Here is a 23,919-nt window from a genome sequence, read left to right as displayed (position 1 = left end):
AGGGGGCATATATTGGGTTTCAATTCTTATTTTCCTGATGGAGGCCAAGGAGTTAAGTGTGTCTACAAAGATGTTGTTAAATGCCAGGACAGCTTCCTCCAGGGGGAGTCATAGAGGAAAGACCAGTTAATTGTAGAGAGTGAGTGGTTGAAAGCATCAGGATTAAAGTTTGAGAGCTTATGGCAGTCTTTGTATCACTGCGATTTGTGTAGTAGGGGTGAGTGTCGAAGTTTGAAGGTGGGATGGTGGTCACTTAGGTTTGGAGGTAAGGAGCCAATCTAGTGTGCAGCCAGAGTTGGCGTGTTTATTTAGAGGAGTGGGGGCAGAGATTAGCTGGGAGAAACCAAAGAGATTAATGGAGGTGTTAGGGGAATTAGTATCAAAAGGCATTCCAATCAATGTTAATGTCACCCACGACAACAGTTTCATATGAGACAGTCAGAGATCCAGGAGAGAAAGAGGTCTAAGATAAGAATGTTGTTTCCTGGTGTGATATAGATACAGACAATTGCTAGTTTCTTGTGATTATTCAGTTTTGAGGTGACAATCAGAACTTCAGCTAGGTGGAAGTTTGGAAGAGTGATTGGTTGAGAGTGGGGGGAGAGCTGATTACAGTACAGAAATGCAACCCTGTCACCTTTTCTTCTTAAGTCTATCTTGCTAGAAGATGTTATAGCCTGTGGGAATCTCTGACATGGCTTAGTGGTAAATTACTTTGGCTATGGTGTGCAGGGTCCTGGGTTCAAGACTTGCAGAGGCTGTTTATTTAACAGCTCAGATGGTGTAGTGGTACATTTCTCTGACAATAGATATGTGAGGGTTAAGGCAGGTTTCAGAGAAGGTGAGAATGTCAGGGGTGTAATAGGGAGCTCCAGGCATGGAATGGGGAGATTTTATTCATGTTACTCTGAATGCTCAAAGATAGAATAAATAGGTTTTTGATGGAAGAGGGAATGGGAGGATATGTGAGATAGTACTGGGAGTGGACTTTAAGGGGTGTGAGGGATGAGCACAGAGAGAGGAGCTGTAGTTAGGTCCTGAGATTGGATGTATATCACCTGACAATACTAGATTTAAATAACCAGATGTATAAAATATTTTGTTTCAAAGACAATTTCCTTCTCTTCTCTACTAAATCACACACTACAGCTGTTGATGCCTTTTACTCAAACTGTGGCAGGAATTCATAAAAAATTACAGTGACGTCTACATGTTGCTGTAACCTTTTTGAATTCAGAGACGATCCTAACATGGTGCGGCACAGTGCTTTAGCATGAAGCGATGCAGCAACACCTAGGGCTCGCTCTGCGGCCATGCTGTATGCTAATGAAGAGGCATATCACACATAGCCATATGCTCTCTATCCTGGAATCACCATCAGTAATGCAACTACACCCTAAGCAATTTCTGAAAACAGTTGGACGTGTAGATTAGTAAGGCCACCCCTACCACATTGCAGCAGTAAACAGAGCCAAAGCGCTATGTTTATCCGTATCAGAAGAGGTAAATACTAGGGAGTTTAGTGATAAGATGGAGTCAGGAGGTGTGTGAGTGAATGTATGTGAGGGGTAGGTGAGTGTATGTCTGTCTGGGAGGTAGAAGGGTTAGTGAGTGGGTCAGGTAATTGTGTGCATGTGTGTGACTATGAATGACAGTGAGAGCGCAAATATTGTGTGTGTGTGTGTGTGTGTGTGTGTGTGTGTGTGTGTGTGTGTGTGTGTGTGTGTGTGCGAGCACGCATGTGTGGGACAGTGACTGAGGGGGGCAGGATGCCAATGCCTATGCCTACATGATGCAGAAGTCAGCACTGATCTGCACATCATGGAAGTCAGATGTGATTCAGAGATATGCAAATTAGATGATAATGAAGTCTTTCCTCATCTCAGCTATCATGTCCCTGAATTGCAAAATGCAGCACAGTGGAAGCAGGGCCCTTTTAGCAGTAACCGCCATACTGGTCTCACTAGGCCCGTTAAGGAATGCCTTGGTGTCTGTTCTCTCTACAATAAGAAAGAAACGTTAATTTTCTACTGAGTTTCACGTAAAACCTTCAAAGGCTTAAAACGTGCCTTTAACTACATGTGCTTGGACTCATGTTAAATACTGATACTGTAGTGGGGCCTTGTACTACTGCAGTGCCACTCTTCAATAAGACATTAAACCAAGACTCCATCTCCCCAAGCTGCGCAGGGGGATATTTTTATTTACTTTGTTAACCAAGAGAATGGACTGGTACAACCCCCCCTCAGCAATTTCACAGGCTAACATGCTTAAAAACAACAGTTGTAACAATATCCGACAAGTTTAGATATACAAAAAAGTTGCAGAGATTTAGAAACTTGAAGACACAGCAATTACGGCACTTATCAAAAAGTATAAGCAAATATTCCAAGTGTCCTGGCTTCTAGGACTAACCTGGTCAACATAAAAGTAAACAACCAAACAAACGTATGAATCTGTCTGCAAAACCAGGTACATCTCAGGTACTGAGAAGGATGTACAAAGAATCAATTTACCTATGTCAAAAGTTCAATAGTGAAAACACCATATTAAAATATTCTATCAACACACACAACATCAAAGTGCAGTTGGGTAAAAAAATCAAGTAATATCTTCACTGTGTAAAATACCCTGATAGAGTACATCAAGAATGCAACCTAAGACACCGCAATAAACTCTATTTGCTTAAAATAATGTCAAGTATACTATTATGATTTTTTGACATAAAAACTGAGGAGAATACACTTATTTTGTAAGTCTTGCTGCCAAGACTCTTCACAATTTTGCTGCCATTCTTCAGGTTACCTCTGGTGTGCAAGCAATATTTTATAAACAATGGCATTACAATATGAGCACAGTACATGAGACAGTGGACAGCAATTCTTAGTTATACCTGCTCAACTACCTTTCTCTGCCAGTCAAGCTTCTACCTTACACTGGTTTTCTTCACTAACTTGTTAGTTTTGGGCTGAATAATATTATAATCTTCAGTTAGTTGGTTAGTGAGATCTGTGATGCAGCAAACTAAAAACCTGACTCTGAGGCTAATTTTCTATGTTTTTCAGCAAAATGACAACTTGATTGCTTAGGTCATTTTCTCTCATTTTTATGTTTTTGAAGGACATATTCATTATTCCTATACCTGCTTTATCCTTTTTAGGGTCACTGGAGAGCCGAAGACTATTTTGTCAAGCAAAGGACAAAGAACACACACACACACACACACACACACACACACACACACACACACACACACACACACACACACACACTTTCGGTGTCCGATCAGAAATTTGAGGCTTGACAGTGCAAGTCTTGAAATTAAGACAATTTAAGCACTATTCAGAAATGACAATGAAATGTGAAAGGACACTGTTACACATTAAAATATTTTTTGCAGCGCCAAGACAGGCCTCCCCCCTGCACCTCCTGAATGTGGGAGGGGTCTGCACTCTCACCCCCCCCCCCACTATGTACATGCACTAACTCAAGACTGCTGTACCTCAGAAAAAAGGGAATTTCCCAAGATATGTCCAATTCCGACATTATATATTTCCCTATAACAGCATTGAAATTTTCATATTTCTCAGACTCACACTTAGCGTTCTTAAGTTTATGGTCACTACCACACTGCATACAGAACTGTGGTCAATTTAGAAGATCGCCAATTCAACTATAATGTATATCATGGTAATTTGGGAGAAAGTGGGAGTACCTGGTGAAAATCAACATAGTCAGACCAAGGAAGAAGAGGAAGACACTATACAGCATGAACTCCAGACAGGAGCTGAGCTGAAGAACCAAGAGCTGCCAGGCATCTGTGCTACTACAACATGACAGGGTAAGGAAAGTACACTTGTGTACACTTACCATAAATGTAGATGTTCGAGTGTATTCACTGCTGCAGTCATTACATTTGGGTTATCTGCTTGCAGTAGCCCTCAGTAGGCCTGATTATCAAAGTCTTGGGTCCTGCATCAGTTGCTGTCTCATCTTCCATGACATCAGGTAGTCAGGGATATAAAGCATGCAGCTGACGCCATTACATCAGTTTTTCTTGCCCCAGATGTCAGGTGCCCCCCAAAATGGGAAGCAATTAATATATATATATATATATATATATATATATATATATATATATATATATATATATATATATATATATATATATATATATATATATATATATATAAGGTTATACCTCCAACAATATAGCCAAAAGAAGTCAGGCAGCTGGAGGGAGGGCAAGCAGGACTGCAACAGAGAATACACTTGAACATCTACATTTACAGTAAGTGTACACAACTGTACTATGTTCTTTGGGTTTCACTGTTGCAGTCATTACATTTGGGTAGATTCCCAAAGCTAAGTATGGGAGAAGGAATTTAGATAGCATCAGGACCAGCTATAAGGCCCTGCAATACTGCAGTGGCAAAGCCATCTCTGGATTTAGAGAAAATTGGCAAATGGTAATGCTTGGTGAAAGTATGTACAGAACTCCAGGTAGCAGCTTCTAGGAAGTCTCTGGTAGGGACACCTCTGAGAAAGACTGTAGAGGTAGATGCAGTCCTGGTTTAATGTGGTCTAATCCCCTGTGGGATAGGTTTTCCATGGTGCTTATAGCAGAAATTATTGCAATGGCATATCCATTTACAAATGGTTTGCTTTGAAATAGCCTTCCCCTCTGCCCCTGCAGCAAATGCCACCAGCAGTTGTTCAGATTTCCTTTGAGGTTTAGTCCCATCCAAGTAAAATCTAAGTTGTCTGTGCACATCTAAGGAGTGCAGTATCCGTTCCCCTTTGTTCTGTGGGTTAGAAAAGAAGGTTGGCAAATGAATGGACTGATTAAGAGCCACACTGGATACCACCTTGGGCATGAAAGAGGGATTGGTCCTGAGGGACACCCTGTCCGCATGAAAGATGAAGAAAGGCTCCACTGCCATAAGGGCCTGTAATTCAGATTCCCTTCTTGCCAAAGTGATTGCTAAAAGGAAAGCTGTTTTCCAAGAAAGGAATTTTAACTCTGCAATTGCAGCTGGCTCAAAAGGAGGAAGAGTGAGTTTTTCCAATACAAAGTTAAAGTCCAAGGCTGGATTTGGGGCTCTCCTGGGTGGTCTTAAGTTTTTGGCCCCTCTGAGGAACTGCTTGAGCAGTGGATGAGAAAAGAGGGGTGATTCTGTGTTGTAATGAGCTGAAATGGCTGAGACGTGAATTTTGATAGAGGAAAAGGAAAGGCCCTTGTGAAGCATCACAGTTAAGTATTGAAGAATCTGCGGTAAATTGGGTGCTGCTGTGGCCACCCCTTGAGTTTGGTTCCAGGCACAGAATCTTTTCCATTTTTCAGCATATGATTTTCGAGTACTAGGCCTCCTTGCCTCCAAAATGACATCCAATACTTGTTTACTGAGGGATGGCAACGGAGAGATTAGGTAATTAACCAGGCTGCCAGGTTCAGGGTTTGAAGCTGGGGGTGCAGAATCTGGCTCTCCTGCTGAGACAGCAGGGTAGGTGTCTGAGGCAGGTGCCATGGGGCCAGCTGTGACACACTGCATAAGAGGGGGTACCAGTGTTGGCCTGGCCAATCTGGTGCAATCAATATCATCCTTGGTTTGTCCTGTTTGATCTTTAGTAGTACTTTGGAGAGGCAGAGAGCAAAGGCATAAACTGATAGATTTTTCCAGCTGAAGGACAGAGCATCCACTTTCCAAGCTTGCTTGTGAGGAGTCCTTGTGCAGAATTTGTCCAATTGGTAGTTCTGTGGGGAGGCAAACAGGTCTATATCTGGGCTCCCCCATTTGTTGATCAACATTTTGAAAGTCTGTGGTTCCAGTTTCCACTCGTGTGGGTCCATGAGATTTCTGATTAGTTCGTCTGCCAGTGTATTTAGTTTTTCTGGCAGGAATTGAGCCTGTAGATGCACTTGGTAGCTCAAGGCTGTGTTCCACAGAGCCATGGCTAGTCTGCAGAGGGGGTAAGAATGGGTACCCCCCTGCTTATGTACCACATAATAGTGGTGTTGTCCGTCTTTATCATTAATTGTTCTGGAAGAATGTGGTCCTTGAAGGCTGTCAGAGCGTTCTGTACAGCTAACATTTCTTTTTGATTGATATGTAAGTACATTTGACTTGGGTTCCATTTGCCCTGAATGCACTTCCCTGCCAGGTGAGCCCCCATGCATAGTCTGATGTGTCTGTTAGGGTTTGGGCGGCAGGGGGTAGAGTGAATGGTAGTCCCTTGTATTGGTGGCAGGCTTCTGCCCACCAAAGGAATTCTAACCGTAGGCAAGGTATGACAGGAACCATTGCTTCTAGATCCTGAGAATGTTGACACCATAGGCTTTTTAGATACCATTGCAGTTGCCTCATATCCAGTCTTGCATATGGAATTAGTAGAATGCACAAGGCCATAAACCGAAAGGCTTGCAGTATTTGCCTTGCAGATAGCAGGGTTTTTGTGGCCACTAGTTTGAAGTAAGTTGTCAAATGAATTTGTTGCTCTGGTGTGAGGAAAGCCATCTGGGAAGATGTGTTCAAGCTTGCTCCCAGGAATATAATTTGTTGACAGGGTACCAGATGTGATTTCTTTTCATTTATGGTGTACCCCAGACAAATTATCACCTTTAGTACAAATGCCAGATGATTCAGAAGTATGTCCTGGCTTTCTGCCTGAATTAGACAATCGTCCAGGTATGGGTATATTTGAATATTTCTTTGCCTGCAAAATGCAATGACTGGAGCTAGGCACTTTGTGAATACCCTGGGAGCAGTAGATAAGCCAAAGGGCAGTGCAGTGAACTGATAGTGCATGCAGCCTGCTTTGAAGCGTAGGTATTTTCTGCAAGATTCCCTGATTGGGATGTGCAGGTAGGCTTCCTTTAAATCCAGTCTTGCCAACCAGGCATCCTTGCCTATCATGGGAAGCAACTGGTGAAGAGTTAGAATCTTGAATTTTAGAATCACCAAAAAAGTGTTTAGGATACACAGGTCCAGGATAGGATGCCATGAGTTGCCTTTTCTGGGTACCAGGAAAAGTCTCGAGTAGAAACCTTGTCCATTTTCCTCTTCTGATACAGTCTGAATAGCCTTTAATCTTAAGAGAGAGAGTACTTGCTTTTGAGCATCTGCCCACTGATTTAGGGGGGTAGATCTGGCCAACCGTTTGGGGTTGGTAACGTGTGGAAGTGAAATCTGTATCCCTGGGAAACTATGTTTAAAACCCATTTGTCCTGGGCAATGACTTCCCACTTTTTTGCTTGCAGAGCAATCTTCCCCCCTAAAGGAGCAGTCAGTTGAAAAATTCTTGGAAGTTTCAAAGTTAAGTCATTAAGACAGCTTACCATGGGGGGGGTCTTACTACTCCCTGATTTGGAAGTGGGAGCCCCCCACTGCTTAGACCTGCGCATACCCTGGGACTGAAGCCTGGGTGTTCTGCTGGTTCTGGGTTTGAACTGAGAAGGTCTGGAAGAGGCAGGAAAGGACCAATTTTTTGAGGGTCAATACCTACTAAATCTAGGAAGCTGTACTTGTAAGAAATCTTTAACAGTTTGCATAGATTTAGCTTTTTCCTCCATCTTTTTAAGAACAACTTCCTATCTGTCACCAAATATGTGGTCCTGATTTAAGGGAGCATCCAGCAATTTAGTTTTAACATGATCTGGCAAAGATTGCTCCTTAAGCCAAGCATGCCTCCTATGTACAGACACGGTGACAGCAGCCCTGCAAGATGCCTCTAGTGAATCAAACCACACTGCAAAGTATGTTTTCCAACCTGTTCAGCAGAATGCATTAAATCCTGCAAATCCTTATTTTCAGCACAATCAGGAATCAACATAATTTTCTGTTTAAGCAATCCAATAATATGCTGCTGATACTTTAACATATGAAACTGGCAATTTAAGGCCCTGATGGCTAAGGTTGCAGAGGTGTATACCTTCTTACCCCATCTATCTAGGGCCCTGGAATCTCTATCAGAGGGGGTAGGATTTTTGGCAGTAGTAGCCTTAATGCCCTTGGGTCCCTGTGAAATGGTCTCAGGATCCACAGTAGGATTTTTAAAAGGAACTTGTGAGAATCAGGAGCCCTGTAATATATGTCTGTTTTCTGGGAGCAGGAGGTAAAGAGTCAGGGGCCAAGCTAGATTCTGAAAAGGCATCGTCAACAATATCCAGAACAGGAGGGACAGCTAAAGGCCTGTGTTGGGGCAGGAGAAAGAAATCTCTAAGCCTCTTTTTAGAATTGGAGTAATCCTGGCTTTCCCACTGAAAATGCTCCCCAAGAGTATGCAAGGTTTCACCAAAAGACAAATCCTCTGGGGGAGAAGCAGAGGAAATAGTGTCTTCTGCATCAGAATTCTCATAGGTAGATAAGGGTAAATCCTGGTCATCAGAGGAGACAGAAATTTCAGAATCCTGGTCAGAAGTATCATAAGCAATTTCAGTCCTAGGTCTCTTAAGAGGGGTAAAGTTGGCTTCCTCTAATTAAAGTAATAAAGTCTTCAGCCATTCTTATCATTTGTTTTTTTAGGCATAGAGGCCTGACCATGCAGTCTGGGCGTCGGATTCCTAGGCATGGTTCGAGTTTTAGGCCTAGAAGAAGAAGATGGCGTTGGTTTAATATGCATGTCAGTAGGTCTGAATACACCCTCAGAAGCCTGTGCCTGCACAGCGGCTTCGTACTCATCCAAGGTAGAGACAGCCACAGGTTCCACAGTTGAAGCATCTCGTGGCATACTGGACTCTGAATGTGTCTTAGTAGAGGCCTGTGAATCCGAAGTAGCGGGTATCAGGGGCTGCAAAATCACCTCACTGAGTACCGGCAAACTGGCGACTAGCTTAGGAGAAGCGTCGTCGGCAGCTTTGGACCTAGGTGGCCTGTCTCTGTCTTTATCTGTGTGTTTTTTTGGAATGTCGGTAGTCAGGTGGCTTACCGAAGACATATCTGGATAATTGAACCGAGCACCAAAATATTTAGAAGCGAAAATGTACCGACGACGAATAGTTCATGGTTTAAATAAGGCACAAAACTGACAGCGAGGTACATCGTGGTCAGGGCCTAGGCAAGGAATAGAGTACAAATGAAAATCTTTATGTGGTATTTGCTTTCCACATGAAATACAATTATTGACTTTTACTGACATTGGTTTAGAGCAAGAAAAAGTTTCCCCAATAGGGTACTTAGCTTTAGATGAAGATTTCGGTTCTGAAACTCGAAAACGAAAATTTCAGGAGTTGGCTGACCGGCACTTGCGAACTGCTTCTACTTCGGGCACTGCACGACAAGAAAGACTGGGGTAATGGCGTCAGCTACATGCTTTATACCCCTGACTACCTGACGTCATGGAAGATAAGACAGCAACCGATGCAGGACCCAAGACTTTGATAATCAGGCCGACTGAGGGCTACTGCAAGCAGATAACCCAAATGTAATGACTGCAACTGTGAAACACGAAGAACATCCCATCATGCAGTGCTTAGTTAAGAAAAGCTGTGCTTGTATGTTAACCTCCTTGCTACCAAATAAGCAAAAAAGCAGTTTGTAGCTATTTCTCTCCCCCTTCCCTCCCTCCCCAAAGCTGCACCACCTACATTCTCCATACAAACATAAAACTCCACTCTACACAGGAAGGATTAGCTGAGATTGAGACAGTAGAGCTTGGCAATAATTAAAAAATAAAAAAAAAACTTCAAACAAGGAGTGGATTCTGGAACATGCAAAGCTAACATCATAACATTTTTGCTGCAACACTACAGAGATGCTCTGAATTCAGTTTGATGCAGAACAGATAATCACTTACCCTTCTTTTCAGCAGGATTGCCTTCTCTAGAAGTTTCTTCCGTGTAAGTAAGATTGTGTTCTTTGGCACCATATTGAATGCCTTTCCTTCACTATTTACTTGCACTGGCTGCTTTGGCTGCTGCTGCTGGGTATTTAGTGCAGAGACTGAAGACAGGCCACAGCCTGAAACCACAGGGGCACCTGGTGGGGAAGCCACACATTCACCTGCAACAACCAAATGAGAAATTAGGGAATGTTCCATGAAAACCCCAATCCCGCAAGAGACAATCAGCAAAAAAACAACCCAGCGGACCACTGAGATAGCGTCAGCAGGAGTCAGTGAGAACAGAAAGGGAACACTTTTTTCTCACTATTGATCTTTATCTGATTATCATTTACTTTCACTCATATCTCTCCTCCTAACTGCATTATTATATTCTTCCAGTGTGATAACAATTACCTGCATCTTACAAGGAGACAAAGGGTAGGTACATTCCTTTTCAATTCAGGATACAGGCAGATCACAATGGTGTTGCACAGTAAATGATAAAGTCATTAAAGATTCATCCAGCAGTGAGGAATGCAGATGTATAAATGTGTTCCTGGTAGCAGTGAACCTCACCATGACCCCACACACCACAGAATGTTTTGGTGATGTAGGGGAAGTCCAAACACTGCCACCAGCTCACCAAGCCAGCACACCATTATATTACATGATCTCCTTACTGACAACCTGAATGAGGTTGTAAGTTTCTCTTGTTTGCAGCAAAAAGTAGTTGCAATTATAACATGTCATAGCTAATATATGGCTGTGCAACACAAAACACTCCTTACAACAGAAACGTACCAATCATAAATTTAACTATCTAAAATAATGTAAGCAAGTTTTGCAGTCTGCTTAGAAAGACACTCACTAAGAGTTAAGACATTTAGATTTAATTTTGGTATCCATCTGATCACAGACCCTTGGTAAAATAAACAAAACACAGTAACAGGAAACTGCATACACATTATAAAGAAAATGTTATATATGAAATATTTTGAGAAAGAGAAAAGAAACACAATAGTGCAGCACTATAACAGATACCCATACAGAAGGCATTGCACAGCACCACATTTATTAAATGAAAGTTATGGGACGCTGCTATAAGGTATTACATCTGTGAGTAGAGGTCCATCTGCAAGGACTTACGTTGTAGGTGTCAGGATAATTCCACATGTAACTTTATCAGACATCAAGTCCCACCTCGTCTGTTTCACAATGCACCACCCCCATGCCTCAAGTCAGTTCTGGAAAAATCAACAGAAAATGAAAAACAAATATGAACACAAGGCCGAAGGACACAGGGTAGGTTCGTTCCTGCAGCTTGAACTATCTGCTAACAGATATAATGTACTTTACTTTTAGAGTAAGTCATACATAAGAGATTTGATGATTTTTTTTGAGGAAAATAACAAAACATTACAGTGGAAGCTGACTATTTTATTAACTATCAACGTGGAATCCTTGTACACAGTGCTCCCTCACAATTACTGTATAACAGCAGCTATGGAATCTTTTAAGACATAATCAAGGTACACAGAAACAGCTGCGAAAGTGAAGCAAGTCTGTTAATCTTGTACTGGATTTTAATTACTTCACTTACAATGGCAAACACTACAGATGCCACTGTGGTATGGCGGTAGCATTGTTACCTCATAGGAAGAGGTTCTCCAGTTTAATTCTTGGCTGGGCTTGGGAGTGCCTTCTGTGTGGAGTCTGCATGTCCTCCCCGCGGTTGGGTAGCATTCAAAAGACATACATGCGTAAATGGGCGTGCCTTAGTTGAAAGTTGGGTGTCGAGCTGGCACCTCGGTGTTTCGTAAAAATCTACTGCCAATCATTAGCGGACCGGAGTTCCGCTGTGGCGACCCCTTAACGGGAAAAGCCGAAAGACAAACAACAACAACAACAACAATGGCAAACACTACAAAAAAACTAGTACAACCATGGGGGCTGCAATGGCTCCCAGCACAGCTAACATAGCCCTGGGAAAATAGGAGGAGGACTTTGTGCTAAACAACACAGACTACATGCAGCATATCACATGCTATTTGTGCTATACTGACAATATTTTTATTGTGTGGGAAGGTGACACCTTGCAGCTTGTAGATTTTATCACTTAACTCAATCAAACTACCATCAGGTTAATTACAGATTATATGGAAGCAAAAAAGTTGCTATATAAAACTAGCTGGAGTGAGGTGTAGAGTGGAAAAACTGCAGATGGAATGTGGAAAGTTTTGAAAGAGAAATTGTTTTGAGTGCAAAAAGTAAAAAAAAAAGTTTAACATCAGGATCTAGGAATGTAACATCGGGGGGGTATATTTCCATAAGAACAAGACACCTGATTAAGGTGAGAGACAAAAAATATAAGAAATGGAAGAGAGGTCGAACTACAACTTTGAAAACTGAAATAAACGAGCTGGGCAAACAGATTAAGCATAGTGTTAGACAAGATCAAGAAAAATTTGAAGAACATTTATATAAGGATATTGAGCAAAAGAGGAAACCTTTTTATAGATACATAAGATGTGGAAGAAGTAAAGATACACAAATTGATAAACTCTGTGCAGATTCTAAAATTTATTCTCAGACACAACAGATTATAGATATATTTACAAAATCGTATGCAAAACAGTTTGGCTCCACAAAAGGGGTGGTAAGTTGTCCTAGTGACATCCGGGTAACCCCAGATACTAGAATCAAATTAGATTATATTGAAAAAGAACTGTGCAAACTGGATCCAAACAAAGCGCAGGGAGGAGATGGAATAAGTAACAATGATTTGAGAACACTTAAGCAAGAACTTACACTGCCATTACATCTATTATTCACTAGGTCATTTAAATATGGGGAGATTCCTCAAGACTGGAGACATGCACTTATTAAACCTGTCTTTAAGGGAAAGGGGGAGTAGGACAAACTCAGAATCATATAGACCCTTAAGTCTACTTTCATGCTGTGGAAAAATACCGGAGAAGGTAATACTGGATAAGTTATTGCCAGAACTGGATAGGTTGGGACTTGAAACCATATATCAGCATGCATATGTTGAAAATAGATCTATTACCACCTGCAACATGATGTTCTATAACAATATAATAACAGCTATGAATGAAAAATATGCTGTGATGTGATTTATATAGATTTAACTTCAGCATTTGACAGTGTCATGCACAAAACACTGATCAATAAATTAGTACAACTAGGTATTGATGTACTGTTGATGAGATGCATAGCTGCATGGCTTACAAATAGGACATAAGTATCGCACACCAACTGGACAGGTGAAATCCTTGGTTACAGTCAATGTGTCCCACAGGGCTCTGTACTAGGCCCTTACTTGCTTAGATTATATCTTTCAGACCTTACTTTTTCATCTGAGGTGTAACTGATTACAAGTGTTACAGATAAGGCATGTCTGCAAAATAATTTGACTAAATTGACCATTTGGGCACAGGAGAATAATATGTTGATAAATACATCAAAAACTAATCATATGAGATTTGGGAGACATAAACTGAAAGGTGAATATTTAATACAGCACGCAGTGACTGAAATTGTAGACTCATTTAAGGACCTGGGTATTTGGGTAAATTCAGCTATGAATTTTTCTAATCATATCAACCAAATGGCTAATGATAGTTATAGAACTATAGGTTGTATAAAAAGATTTATAAAGTCGAGGAAATCAAACATAATGAAGTCATTGTTTGTTAGTTACATTAGACCCAAACTTGAGTATGGAATAACCATATGGAAACCCTTTAGGAAAACAAGCATGAATAAACTGGAAAGAGTACAGCAGAAATATACTAAGGGCATCCATAGATGTGAAAATCTAAGTTATTACGAAAGACTAAAATATCTGAACTTGTACAGTGTCTCTTACAGAAATTTAAGAGGAGATCCTATTCAGGTATATAAGGCATTTAGGGACAACTACCTCTGGGAATGTTTGGGGTTATTAAAAAGTACTAGAGAATCGTCAGATAGCCTATGTAGAAGATTCTATAAGAATGAGAAGTGTACTAATTGGTTCTCTGACAGAGTAGCTGATGCTTGGAACAGACTACCAAATTACATTAAAGCAAGTACTAGTTTAGATATTTTTAAGAACAGCCTGGACACTTATTATGGGAACATGTGTTTTGGTATATTGGCAAGCTAGAAGGGCATAAATACTCATGCTTGAAACATTTGTATGTATGTATGCATCTTCCTGAAATTTACTGTTTTAAACAGTCACAAATCTGTTAGAAAAGCAATGTTGACGCTGAATTAGAGAGCGGCGATGTCCCTGAAGCCTCCGGTGAGTGAATTAAGCATTTGAGGTGTAAAACTGCTGAAACGCTTGTGCTGGAAGATTGTGAATTTATCCAAGGTCTGGAATCTTGTTAAATATTTTAAGGAAGATCTCTTTTGCTTCATTTTGGGAGGTTACAGTATATTTGGTTTCATTTTGGGAAAAGGTCAAAGTGTTTGGGTAACGCATTTGAAATCTGATGTTTCTTTTAATTAGGTCTGAACAAAACGGAGCTAGTTTCTGTCTGTTTTCCTTGATGGAGATGGGTAAATCTTGTGTAAAAGTTAATTTGTGATTATTCCACATAAAATTTTTATTTTTTTTTGCTGCATATAAAATCTGTTGAGCTGTCTGGAAATTCAGTAGTCTTGTATATATTTGACGAGGAGCTAAGGCATCTTGTCTTTTATAAAGCACGGTGGCTCTCTCAATTGTGATATTTTTTTTCCCCTTCTGGGTGAAGTAGTGATTCAAATATTTGTTTTGTTATAGCAAGTAAGCCTTGACTGTCATAGCTCTCTGGGAGACCTCTTATTAAAATATTATTACGTCTGCTTCTAGCTTCTAGATCTGTAAGTTTTGCCTGTAGGTCTAATAAAGAGGCTGTTTATCATCTGATACGGATTGTAGTTGGAATTCATTGGATTGTACTTTTTGCTCAAGTGTGTCCACTCTGTCCACAATTTGATTGATGGATTTACCTATAGTTGAAAGTTGTTCCGAGAAGCTTTGTATGGCAGATTGTATGGGCTGGAGGGCCTGCTTCAACTCATCCATGTGGAAGCTAGAGTCTTCTTTACTAATTGTATCACTTTTGATAGGCTCCATTTTGTTTATTTGTTCTCTGCCTTTTGAAAGGACTTCTTTTTCAGGTGAAAAATTGCTGAGGCTTTGGCTTTAATTGTTTGCGTTTCCATTGTAAAAGAGTCATTTGTTGTTTTTGTCTGTTTAGCCATGTGGAGTTAGAGGTGTTTCAAGTAGGAGCAGGCCTCCCTGAGTTACTTGTGGAAATAACACTGTGGAAGAGCCCGAGATGATGAAAGTCTATTATGAGTTATTTCCCACTGCGAAGGTGATGCAAATACCGAAGAAATGAAGGTAAAGTAGCTCTTTTCGAAGTGTGTAGTATCTTAGAAAAAGTAGTTGAGGTGAGGAGCTCTGTGCATAGGCTGTTCACTAGTCGACCACCATTTTGGAAAATCGCATCTTCCTGAAATTTACCTTTTCCCACAGCTCTACTTCAATCACTTTCTTAGATACACAGATTTCCAAGGACATCAGCAATAACAGACTCACCACTGATTTGTTCAGAAACCAACAACAATTAATTTACTACTCCACAGTAAAAGTCTGCATCCTGCAAACAAGTATAATGTAGTGAACTCCCAGGGATATAGATTATCTAGAAATACCACGTGAAGTCCTAGGGCTATAGATCAGAGAGAATTATCACAGAGAAGGAACCCTTTCTGAGAAACTTGAACAATTTAGAAAATAATTTCCTTGTGAGAGGCTATGAAATTCAGATGTTAAAAAAACATCCTGGAACCCATTACAGAACTAAAAAGGATGGAAGCACCTTCTCTCAACCTCCCTGTTAGGAGAATATTAAGAAATTCCATGGAGAATAACAAATGCAAAAACACCTGCATCTTGACATACACTCTGGATTATCACAGTTATCAAAAGTGTTATTAAAGAAAACTGGGCCATTGTCACAGAAAACCCTTATCTGATTAACATCTTAGGTGAAGCCCCATCCTCTGTTTACAGGAAGGTCAAGAGGGGCTAACTGTAGCACTACAAAAGTAATTTACAGGCACAGTGCAACGAATCTGATGCTTTTCACGTGGGCAAGACTATAAATAAACTTAAGCATAGGATTTCATGTCATCTGGCAGAAATCCGCTCTAGTTGTAAAAACAATGTACTAGCCAAACACCTTTCTCTGCATAGAAGATGCACGTTTTAAGTTCCAGACACTGGCTCGCACAGACATGGGTGATCTTGAAGGTGATATCCTGAATGTACTGGAAAAATGTGAACTCATATGGCAGTTAAAGCTGAACTCTTCCAGAAAGCCTGGACTAAAGTATTAAATTATTACTGTTCACTTAAAAGTCACTGGAACTTAGAAAATTGCCACATTGTTTACAGGACCAATTTTATTTTAATTTTCCACTATCCTTATTTATCTACTATCATCATTTCTTTCTAGTTGTTTTTAATACCATGGTAAATATTATAGCAATAACCCACGCCTGGGTGTGGGTAATGCTAAATTTACCCACGGTTGGCGTGGTTTGGTCGAGGTAAGCCCGAGGGACCAAACAAAGCCAACCGTGGGTAAATTTAGCATTACCCACACCCAGGCGTGGCATATTGCTATTATACCATGACATTATTTAAGAAAAGAAACTATTACTTTTCTTAAATAATGGCATAGTATAATGCCTGTTTACTGCCCTTCCACAGATGTCTGGCATCCGGTAGTTCTGATGTACTGGCGCGCCTCGCAGTACATCAGAGTTGTGAAAAACAACGGAGAAAGCAAGATCTCCGTTGCTTTTTTTTAGTGTCTCGCTATGTTAAATGACGTTGCTTATTTTAAAACTGTCTTGCTATGTTAAACTCATTTAACATAGCGAAACACTAAAAAAAAGCAACGGAGATCTTGCTTTCTCCGTTGCTTTTTTTTAAAACACTGTCTCGCTATGTTAAATGGGTTTAACATAGCGAGACAGCTTTAAAATAAGCAACGGAGATCTCCGTTGCTTATTTTAAAGCTGTCTCGCTATGTTAAACCCATTTAACATAGCGAGACAGTGTTTTAAAAAAAACGAGTTATACTAATGGAAAAAAGTCCGGGCGACCGGACCTTTTTCCATTAGTATAACTCGATTTACAACGTGCATGCTGGCCAATCAGCGTGCATGTTTTGGGGGGGGTCATGGTATAATATTTAATAGTAGTGTAAAATAAGTTTCTGTCATCACACCACTTTTAGCTTAAATACAAAGTACTTTTTTCTACTTTATTGCAAATGATTTTTAATATCAATACTAGCTAATTATTCTTTGAACTGTCACACTTTTTTAGTTATTAATAGTTTTTTTTACTTAATTTATGTTGGGTTATTAATTTATTAAGTATTGATTTTAGTGTTATGTCATATGGACTGTTCACTACTTTTATAAGGAAACTATTTTTTCCTGTCCCACACTGGCTAGCACTAAGTTGATATACTTTTCTGGTTTAACTTACTCATTAAATGTACATATAAAATTGCATTCTCATTTTAATTTTGGTTTACTGTTTTTTACTATGCATATTGGTTAGTTTTATTGAGATTTTTGGTACATATATATTTTTAGAGTTCTTGTACATAGACCTGAATAAGTGTAGTGGGACAAAAGCGATCTTTGTTAACAATAACTTATGGAAATAGATTATGTTTTGGACAATGTATTTTTTTCTGGATGCCAAAATATAATTTTTCTTGACTGCCAAATGGTCTAATGTTTAAATATTTCCAACCAGATATTATAATGTCTTTGATAAATTCACAGACTTTGTTTAATAACAATCTGTTTAATAAGAAGTACCAAATCATTATTAATTTTATTTAAAGTGCTTAAGGTTTAAATTATTAGGACATTTAGTAAGTAGGGCAGTACTAACTCACACTGATAAGGGTGGGGGAAGGGATTTGTATTTGTTAACATGTATACCAATACACTGTTTTACAACAAAATCAACCACTCCCATACCTGATATCAGGTATATTAGTCCGAAAGTTTGGGATGAAACTATCATTCTGTTTATTTTTTGTTTTGCTTGGATCACTTGTCTGTGTGCTTAATAAAAGATTTTTGACTAGAAACAGACTGTCGCCCCTGCTTGGATGCCTTTTGAATACCTACTAGAATTACATTTTGTTTGGGTCTTTCGGCTTTCCCGGTTAGGGGTCGCCACAGCGGAACTCCGATCTGCTAATGATTGGCAGTTGATTTTTACGTACCGGCTTGCCAGGCCTGACGCACAACCTTCAACGAAGGTACGCCCATCTCTATGCAGAAGACGTTCTAGCTGAGAACTGAACCGGACAACGTCTTACTGTGAGGCGACAACGCTACCGCAGCACCACCACCGCACCTACTAGAGTTAATAATTCTGTATAATATTAATAAGATTTCAAAATAAATTTTTATTTTTTGATTTAGGATGTTTTTAAGTTTGCTACTTCTACTACCATTTTCTGATTTCTTTCTGCTTTTTAATATACAGAGACTAACTACACTTACAGGAATTAAAAAACTTCCACACTGTTTTACTTTTGTATCTGATATTACATAGTTCTAACTTCAAGAACTGCTAGGGAGTCGCAACTCAAACCTCCTGGATGGCTGGCCTAAGAGAACATGTTCTCGATCACTGATATCCTCAGCTGAAGACCCAGACCCGGAAGTCACACCCAGTTTGCAATGCTTTGCAAGGATGTTCAGGGAAGTACAAGTAGTTAATCCACAAATATCATCTGGAGAAGCATTTCAAAAAGTAGCAGATGTCACAACAGTTATTCTGCAATATGCTTTCGGAGTACTCTGAACAGTCTTGTCATATTTGTCATTAAATACATAAAGAAATAAATGAAAAATAAAAATAAATATCTGGAAAGGCACTTCAGCAATATTTGGCAATATTCTTGATTTTATGACCTCTAACTAAAGAAACAAACAGATGTTCCAGTGCGTGGACTTGTTTCTGTTTACAAAGTAACTTTTTTTTTCTAGGTGCTTTTCCCATCTGCCCATTGACAACCAAGCCTGTTCCTATCAGACTCAAGTCCATTCTTATCTAGTAGTGGGAAATACACAGATCTACTAGGGTGAGAACCACCCAAGAAGGGCTGTCATTCAAGCAGACTCTGGAGAGTTGGTACTCTTATCAGCATCCTAGCAATGAGGGGCAAGACAGGGGATGGCTACCTGCATTAATGTGGGGACTCGCAATGCCCTCTCCTCCACAAGTGCATATGCCTGTGCACTCACTAATATGGGCTGCCTGGCTTGGTGAACCAAAAGATCGCCCTAGGCCTCCCACTGCAAGGCTGTCCCTAATCTGGGGGATTGTGAATGTGTGTGTCCTGCTCTGCACCATTTCCCTTTCAGGAAGGGCATGCCCATGCTCCCCACCAGTGCCCATGCCGCTAATAAAATGTGAGTCACCTGAGCTATAATCAAACCTTTATCCTTCTACATCACCAGCACTGGCTCTGTCTGCAACATACCCAAACTGTTTATTCTGATCTATACAATGATGCTCCTAGGGATACAGGCAATAGGCAAGAAGGGGCTGGAATGTATTGGAGAAAAGTGGGAAAGGAACCAAGGTATTGGGAGCAAATAACTAGAGGGAGAGATGACAGAATGAGAAGATGCCAAGAATTTGTTTGGACTGCAGGTTAGAGATTGCCTTCCCCATCAGCGATTGATATCAGAGTATAGGCAAAGAGAAAGGAATGGGGGAGGGTTCTAAACAAAAGACCAGCATTGGTAGAGTTTTTAATCGACTCTATAACAGAAGCTGCCATTAAAAAAGGAACAATTAGTAGAGCATGTAAAACACTGCATGATAACTATAAGAACCAATCAGAGGACGTTAGAAAGGATTGGGAAGAGAGATTGGATAAGCAATTCACAAAATAAATAAATAAAAAAACAATGGGAGGCTATATTTATGTCTCCCAAATATGCAACAAAATCTAGATGATTTAGGATTTTTGCCTGGAAATGTTTACATAGATATTTTTATACCCCAAGTAGGCTCAAAATTTTTCCTCAGGCAAACAGCACATGCTGGAGGTGTGAAGGGGAAGAAAGAGAAAACTGGGAACATATTTTCAGGGAGTTGGCAGACTTTAAGGATTCCCTGCGGGATGCACTGTCAGAGATGCTGGGTGGGTAGACTGGTCTGACGAGGGAGATGATTTTTCTGAACTATGATACAGAATCGGAATTGCCTAGACATGGTAAGGCCTTGCTGTGTCTAATAATGATGGATGCCAAAAAAGCAATTACTAGAAAATGGAAATCAAAATCTAAATGAAATATACTAGAAGTAGTGAATGTAGTAACAGAAGTAAAACACCTGGAATTAAGATCTTTAGAAAGGGGTAGGAGCAAACTACACAAGAAAAAAATGGGAACAGTGGGAACAATACATACAAGGGAAGAATGAAGTTTAAATGGCGGCAGGACTTGGTGAGCTATGTAATGTTTGAGTGAGAAAAATTGGGTAGATTTTAAGTGATGTATAATGTTTGCAACTGCGTGTGTATCAGTATGGTTTGTGATGTAAAAGGCTTGCAATTAGAATTGTGTCATTGTGGTTTGTTTCATTTATAAAAATGATTGCCTATGGAGTAAGTGATGGTTTTATAAAGATGTATCTTGTTTTAAAAAAAAGGCAGGAATTGAATAATTTATGTAATATTGCTTAGGTTATATGACATATAGCAATATAAGTGAAGAATAATGTTTGTTATATTAATATAGTTTGATTGCTTTTGTATGAATGTAAGTTTGCCTGTCACAAGTGATAATTCAATAAAGGTGTTGGGGGGAAATTATGCATCTTGATTGGAGTATTATGAGAAAAATGACTGGGTCATATTACTTTCTGACGTAAAACTGCATAAAAGATGAGTGGGGGTACACAATACAACTCCTTTCTTATCAAAGCGTACATATAGTTGATTGTAAGAAAGTTCATGGTTCCCAGCGATTCTTCATGTAGAGGTTAATGCCACCAGAAAGATGAGTTGGATGAGGACAGTAAGTTTCTTTAACATGAAGTAAATGCTTGACTGCAAAATGGAGTAAAAGAACACCCTTCAGAAAGGCTTCCTAGACGTGTGCAAACTAGACTAGAAGTAAAAGACTTTAATAGGAAAAAATATCAAGTTCTGTATCAAATTTTACCAAAAGATAACTGAAGATGTCTGCTACTGGGGGTGAAAAAAATAGGCAAAAAACTGTGGGCAGTGACTGAGGACAGAATTTTCATTTTTTTTTTTTTGTATTTTTTGTAGATGGCATCTAAGAAAAAAGATGGAAAACATCCTCTCAGGAAAAAAAAGCAACTGATCTACTACTTTAAATGGAGGAACACTGTTAGCTAGGGTGCATGGAGATGTGTATGTATTCCCTTGGTTAGACGGGTCAGGAAACCTCCAACAGGGGAAAGTTAAAGGGAAGTGTCTGCAAGAAATTGTTGGTACACAGATAAACAAATCGGATGGCCTACAGAATAACTTTGGCATTGAAAAGTTTTGGTTTCAGAGAGAATTTTATTATAAGAGGAAATGGAGAAAATATACAGCAGTCCAGAGGCCAGTGTATTAAAATAATTCTGTGAGAAAATGGCTGTTCATATTTCTCCCAATGCACTGGTTTCCTATGAGGCCATACAGGAAATACCATAACACTGGCTGCAGCCATGTATTCCAAAATTCTGAGCAAAAACTTCACTAATACACTTTTGGCTAAAAAGAGTTGGGAGCAACACTGCTTATAACAGTCTATCTTTCTTCTGGGGCAAAAGGGCTTTGCAGGTACTGGTATTCGGCCAGGAAGTTTATTCATTGGAAAGGGGAGAAACACGACCTGGGAATACTGATGATAATGCCCAGAAGGTTGATCAGTCTCATCATATACACAGTCTGCTGTGTTAAAATATTTTAGGATGAGACAGCTAGCAGGCAATAAATAAAAGAATCCAATAGAAAATCTGTGGGGTGACCTGAAGAGGGCTGTGCACAAAAGAGATGCCCTCGCAATTTGGAGTACTTTTGCAAGATAGACTGGGCAAATATTGCCAAGTCAAGATGTGCCATGCTGATAGACTCCTACCCAAGAAGACTGAATGTTGTAATTAAATCAAAAGATGCTTCAACAAAGTATTAGTTTAAGGGTGTGCACACTTATGCAACCAGCTTATTGTACTTTTTTATTTTTTACATTTTTCCCTCTAACAGATTTGTTTTTCAATTGAATTGTACAGGTTACAGGTCACATTAAAGGTGAGAAAAGTTTTGAAATGATTTATTGTGGTCTCATTTTTTATATCACAAAAAACTGACATTTTAACAGGGGTATGTACACTTTTTATATCCTCTATAGATATGAAATACCCCTTCAAATCAGGTAATTCCAAACTGCCGTGTTCAATTGGAAAAATCAGCTTATCCCAATTGACTTTTGCTATCTTCCCCTCCCAGAATAAATCCTTCAGCTATCCACAACTTCTGCATTGGCTGATAAAAATATGCCTGATCTGTGTATAAAACTAAAGGGACTAAAAACATTTTATCTGCTTGTGTCTTGCTATCCATACCCATATAATACGGCTTCCAAATTCTCAGTTTTTGTATTATCTTTTGTTTAGTCTTCCCCCATATATCCTTAACTGCCACACTAGAATCTTCTTTAATCTATACTCCTAAGTAATTCATATCCCCATACATATGGATATTGCTGGACTAATTTGTGTGTGTGTACATAACTTACATCTATTACCTTTGCTGTACCCCAAAAAGATTCGAAATCTCCTCAAAATGTTCTAGAACAATAAAATATACTTTTCTGGCTTTATCTGCAAATACAGCCAGCTTTTCTTGACATCACTACCAATTATATTCTTGAATTTCTGAGACTTTTAGTTTCTTTGCCAATGGTTCTAAATATAGTGCAAACAACACAGGGAAAGAGGACACCCCTTGCCTGGTTAATCTGCTCAAACAGAAATTATCACAGAGGAAACACCCACTTCAATTTTCATCTCCGATCCCTCATATATCATTCTAATCAACCTTATAATTTTATCAGGAAATGCAAATCCTTCCATTGCCCTGCTCATAAACTCTCAGCTTACTCTGTCAAATGCTTTCTCTGCATCAAGACCCACCAACAACAGTGATATTTTCTTACCTTCAGCTTCCACTGGCTCATCAATGTTCTGTTAATGTTGTCAAGTGTTTTCCTCCTCTCCACAAAACCACAATGGTCCATGTCTATCAATTTTGGCATCATCTTTGCCATTCTTTTAACCATTATAAACACTTTATAACCATGGTTTGGGATTGAAATGAGCCTGTATGAAGCTGGATCTGATGGGTCTTCACCCTCTGTAGGTATTACAGCCACAGCTTTCTTCCAGGATGTTGGTGCTTCTCCTCCTCTTAAAATACTGTTAAATACCACCTTGCAGATCTTTAGCAGTTTTCCCTCCTAGCTTCCAAACTTCTATAGGAATACCATCTACACCTGGGGACTTTCCTGTTGATTGGTTACATATCACTATTTTTATCTCTTTCCTCCAATCCCATCAGTAATTGGGCCTAATCTGCCTCTAACTTTGGCATATTTAATTCTTCCATAAATATTTCCATCTGTACCTTTTCTTGATCTCCATATTTCAATGTTTTATACAGATTTCATAAAATTTCCGAAATATTTCTAGTACCGCTACAGGATCACTGGTTATCTTCCATGTTATAGGTTCTATAAGCTTGGTGACAACCCTTTCTACTTTCTGTTGCTTGACTCATTGTGCAAAAACATTTTGTGCTGTGGCATTATTATCTGCCGAAAACTGATTATTTCTCCCAGAATTTCCTTAAGCTCCTTTAGGTGGAATATAAATATATGCCACTTTAATCCTCCTCCCGTGCCAGTAGCCTCTAAGTACTATATCTACCATTATTATCATCATCTTTTTTATCCTCTTTTATGACT

At 39.6% G+C, this 23,919-nt stretch overlaps 1 protein-coding gene across 2 annotated transcripts in view; it reads right to left on the bottom strand.

Moving 5' to 3' along the window:
• The window catches only part of LOC122816466, a 332,177-nt gene that overhangs the window by 86,398 nt on the left and 221,860 nt on the right, over positions 1 to 23,919 (bottom strand). For both annotated transcript variants that reach the window (XM_044089279.1, XM_044089278.1), the window contains one exon: positions 9,793 to 9,998. In XM_044089279.1, the coding sequence (XP_043945214.1) occupies positions 9,793 to 9,998 (206 nt within the window). The remainder of the gene's footprint in view (positions 1 to 9,792; positions 9,999 to 23,919) is intronic.

Source organism: Protopterus annectens, chromosome 12.part0 (assembly GCF_019279795.1).
Source record: "Protopterus annectens isolate FY-2018-M chromosome 12.part0, PAN1.0, whole genome shotgun sequence".
Classification (NCBI taxonomy): domain Eukaryota; kingdom Metazoa; phylum Chordata; order Ceratodontiformes; family Protopteridae; genus Protopterus; species Protopterus annectens.
This window is presented reverse-complemented; position numbering and strand designations above follow the sequence as displayed.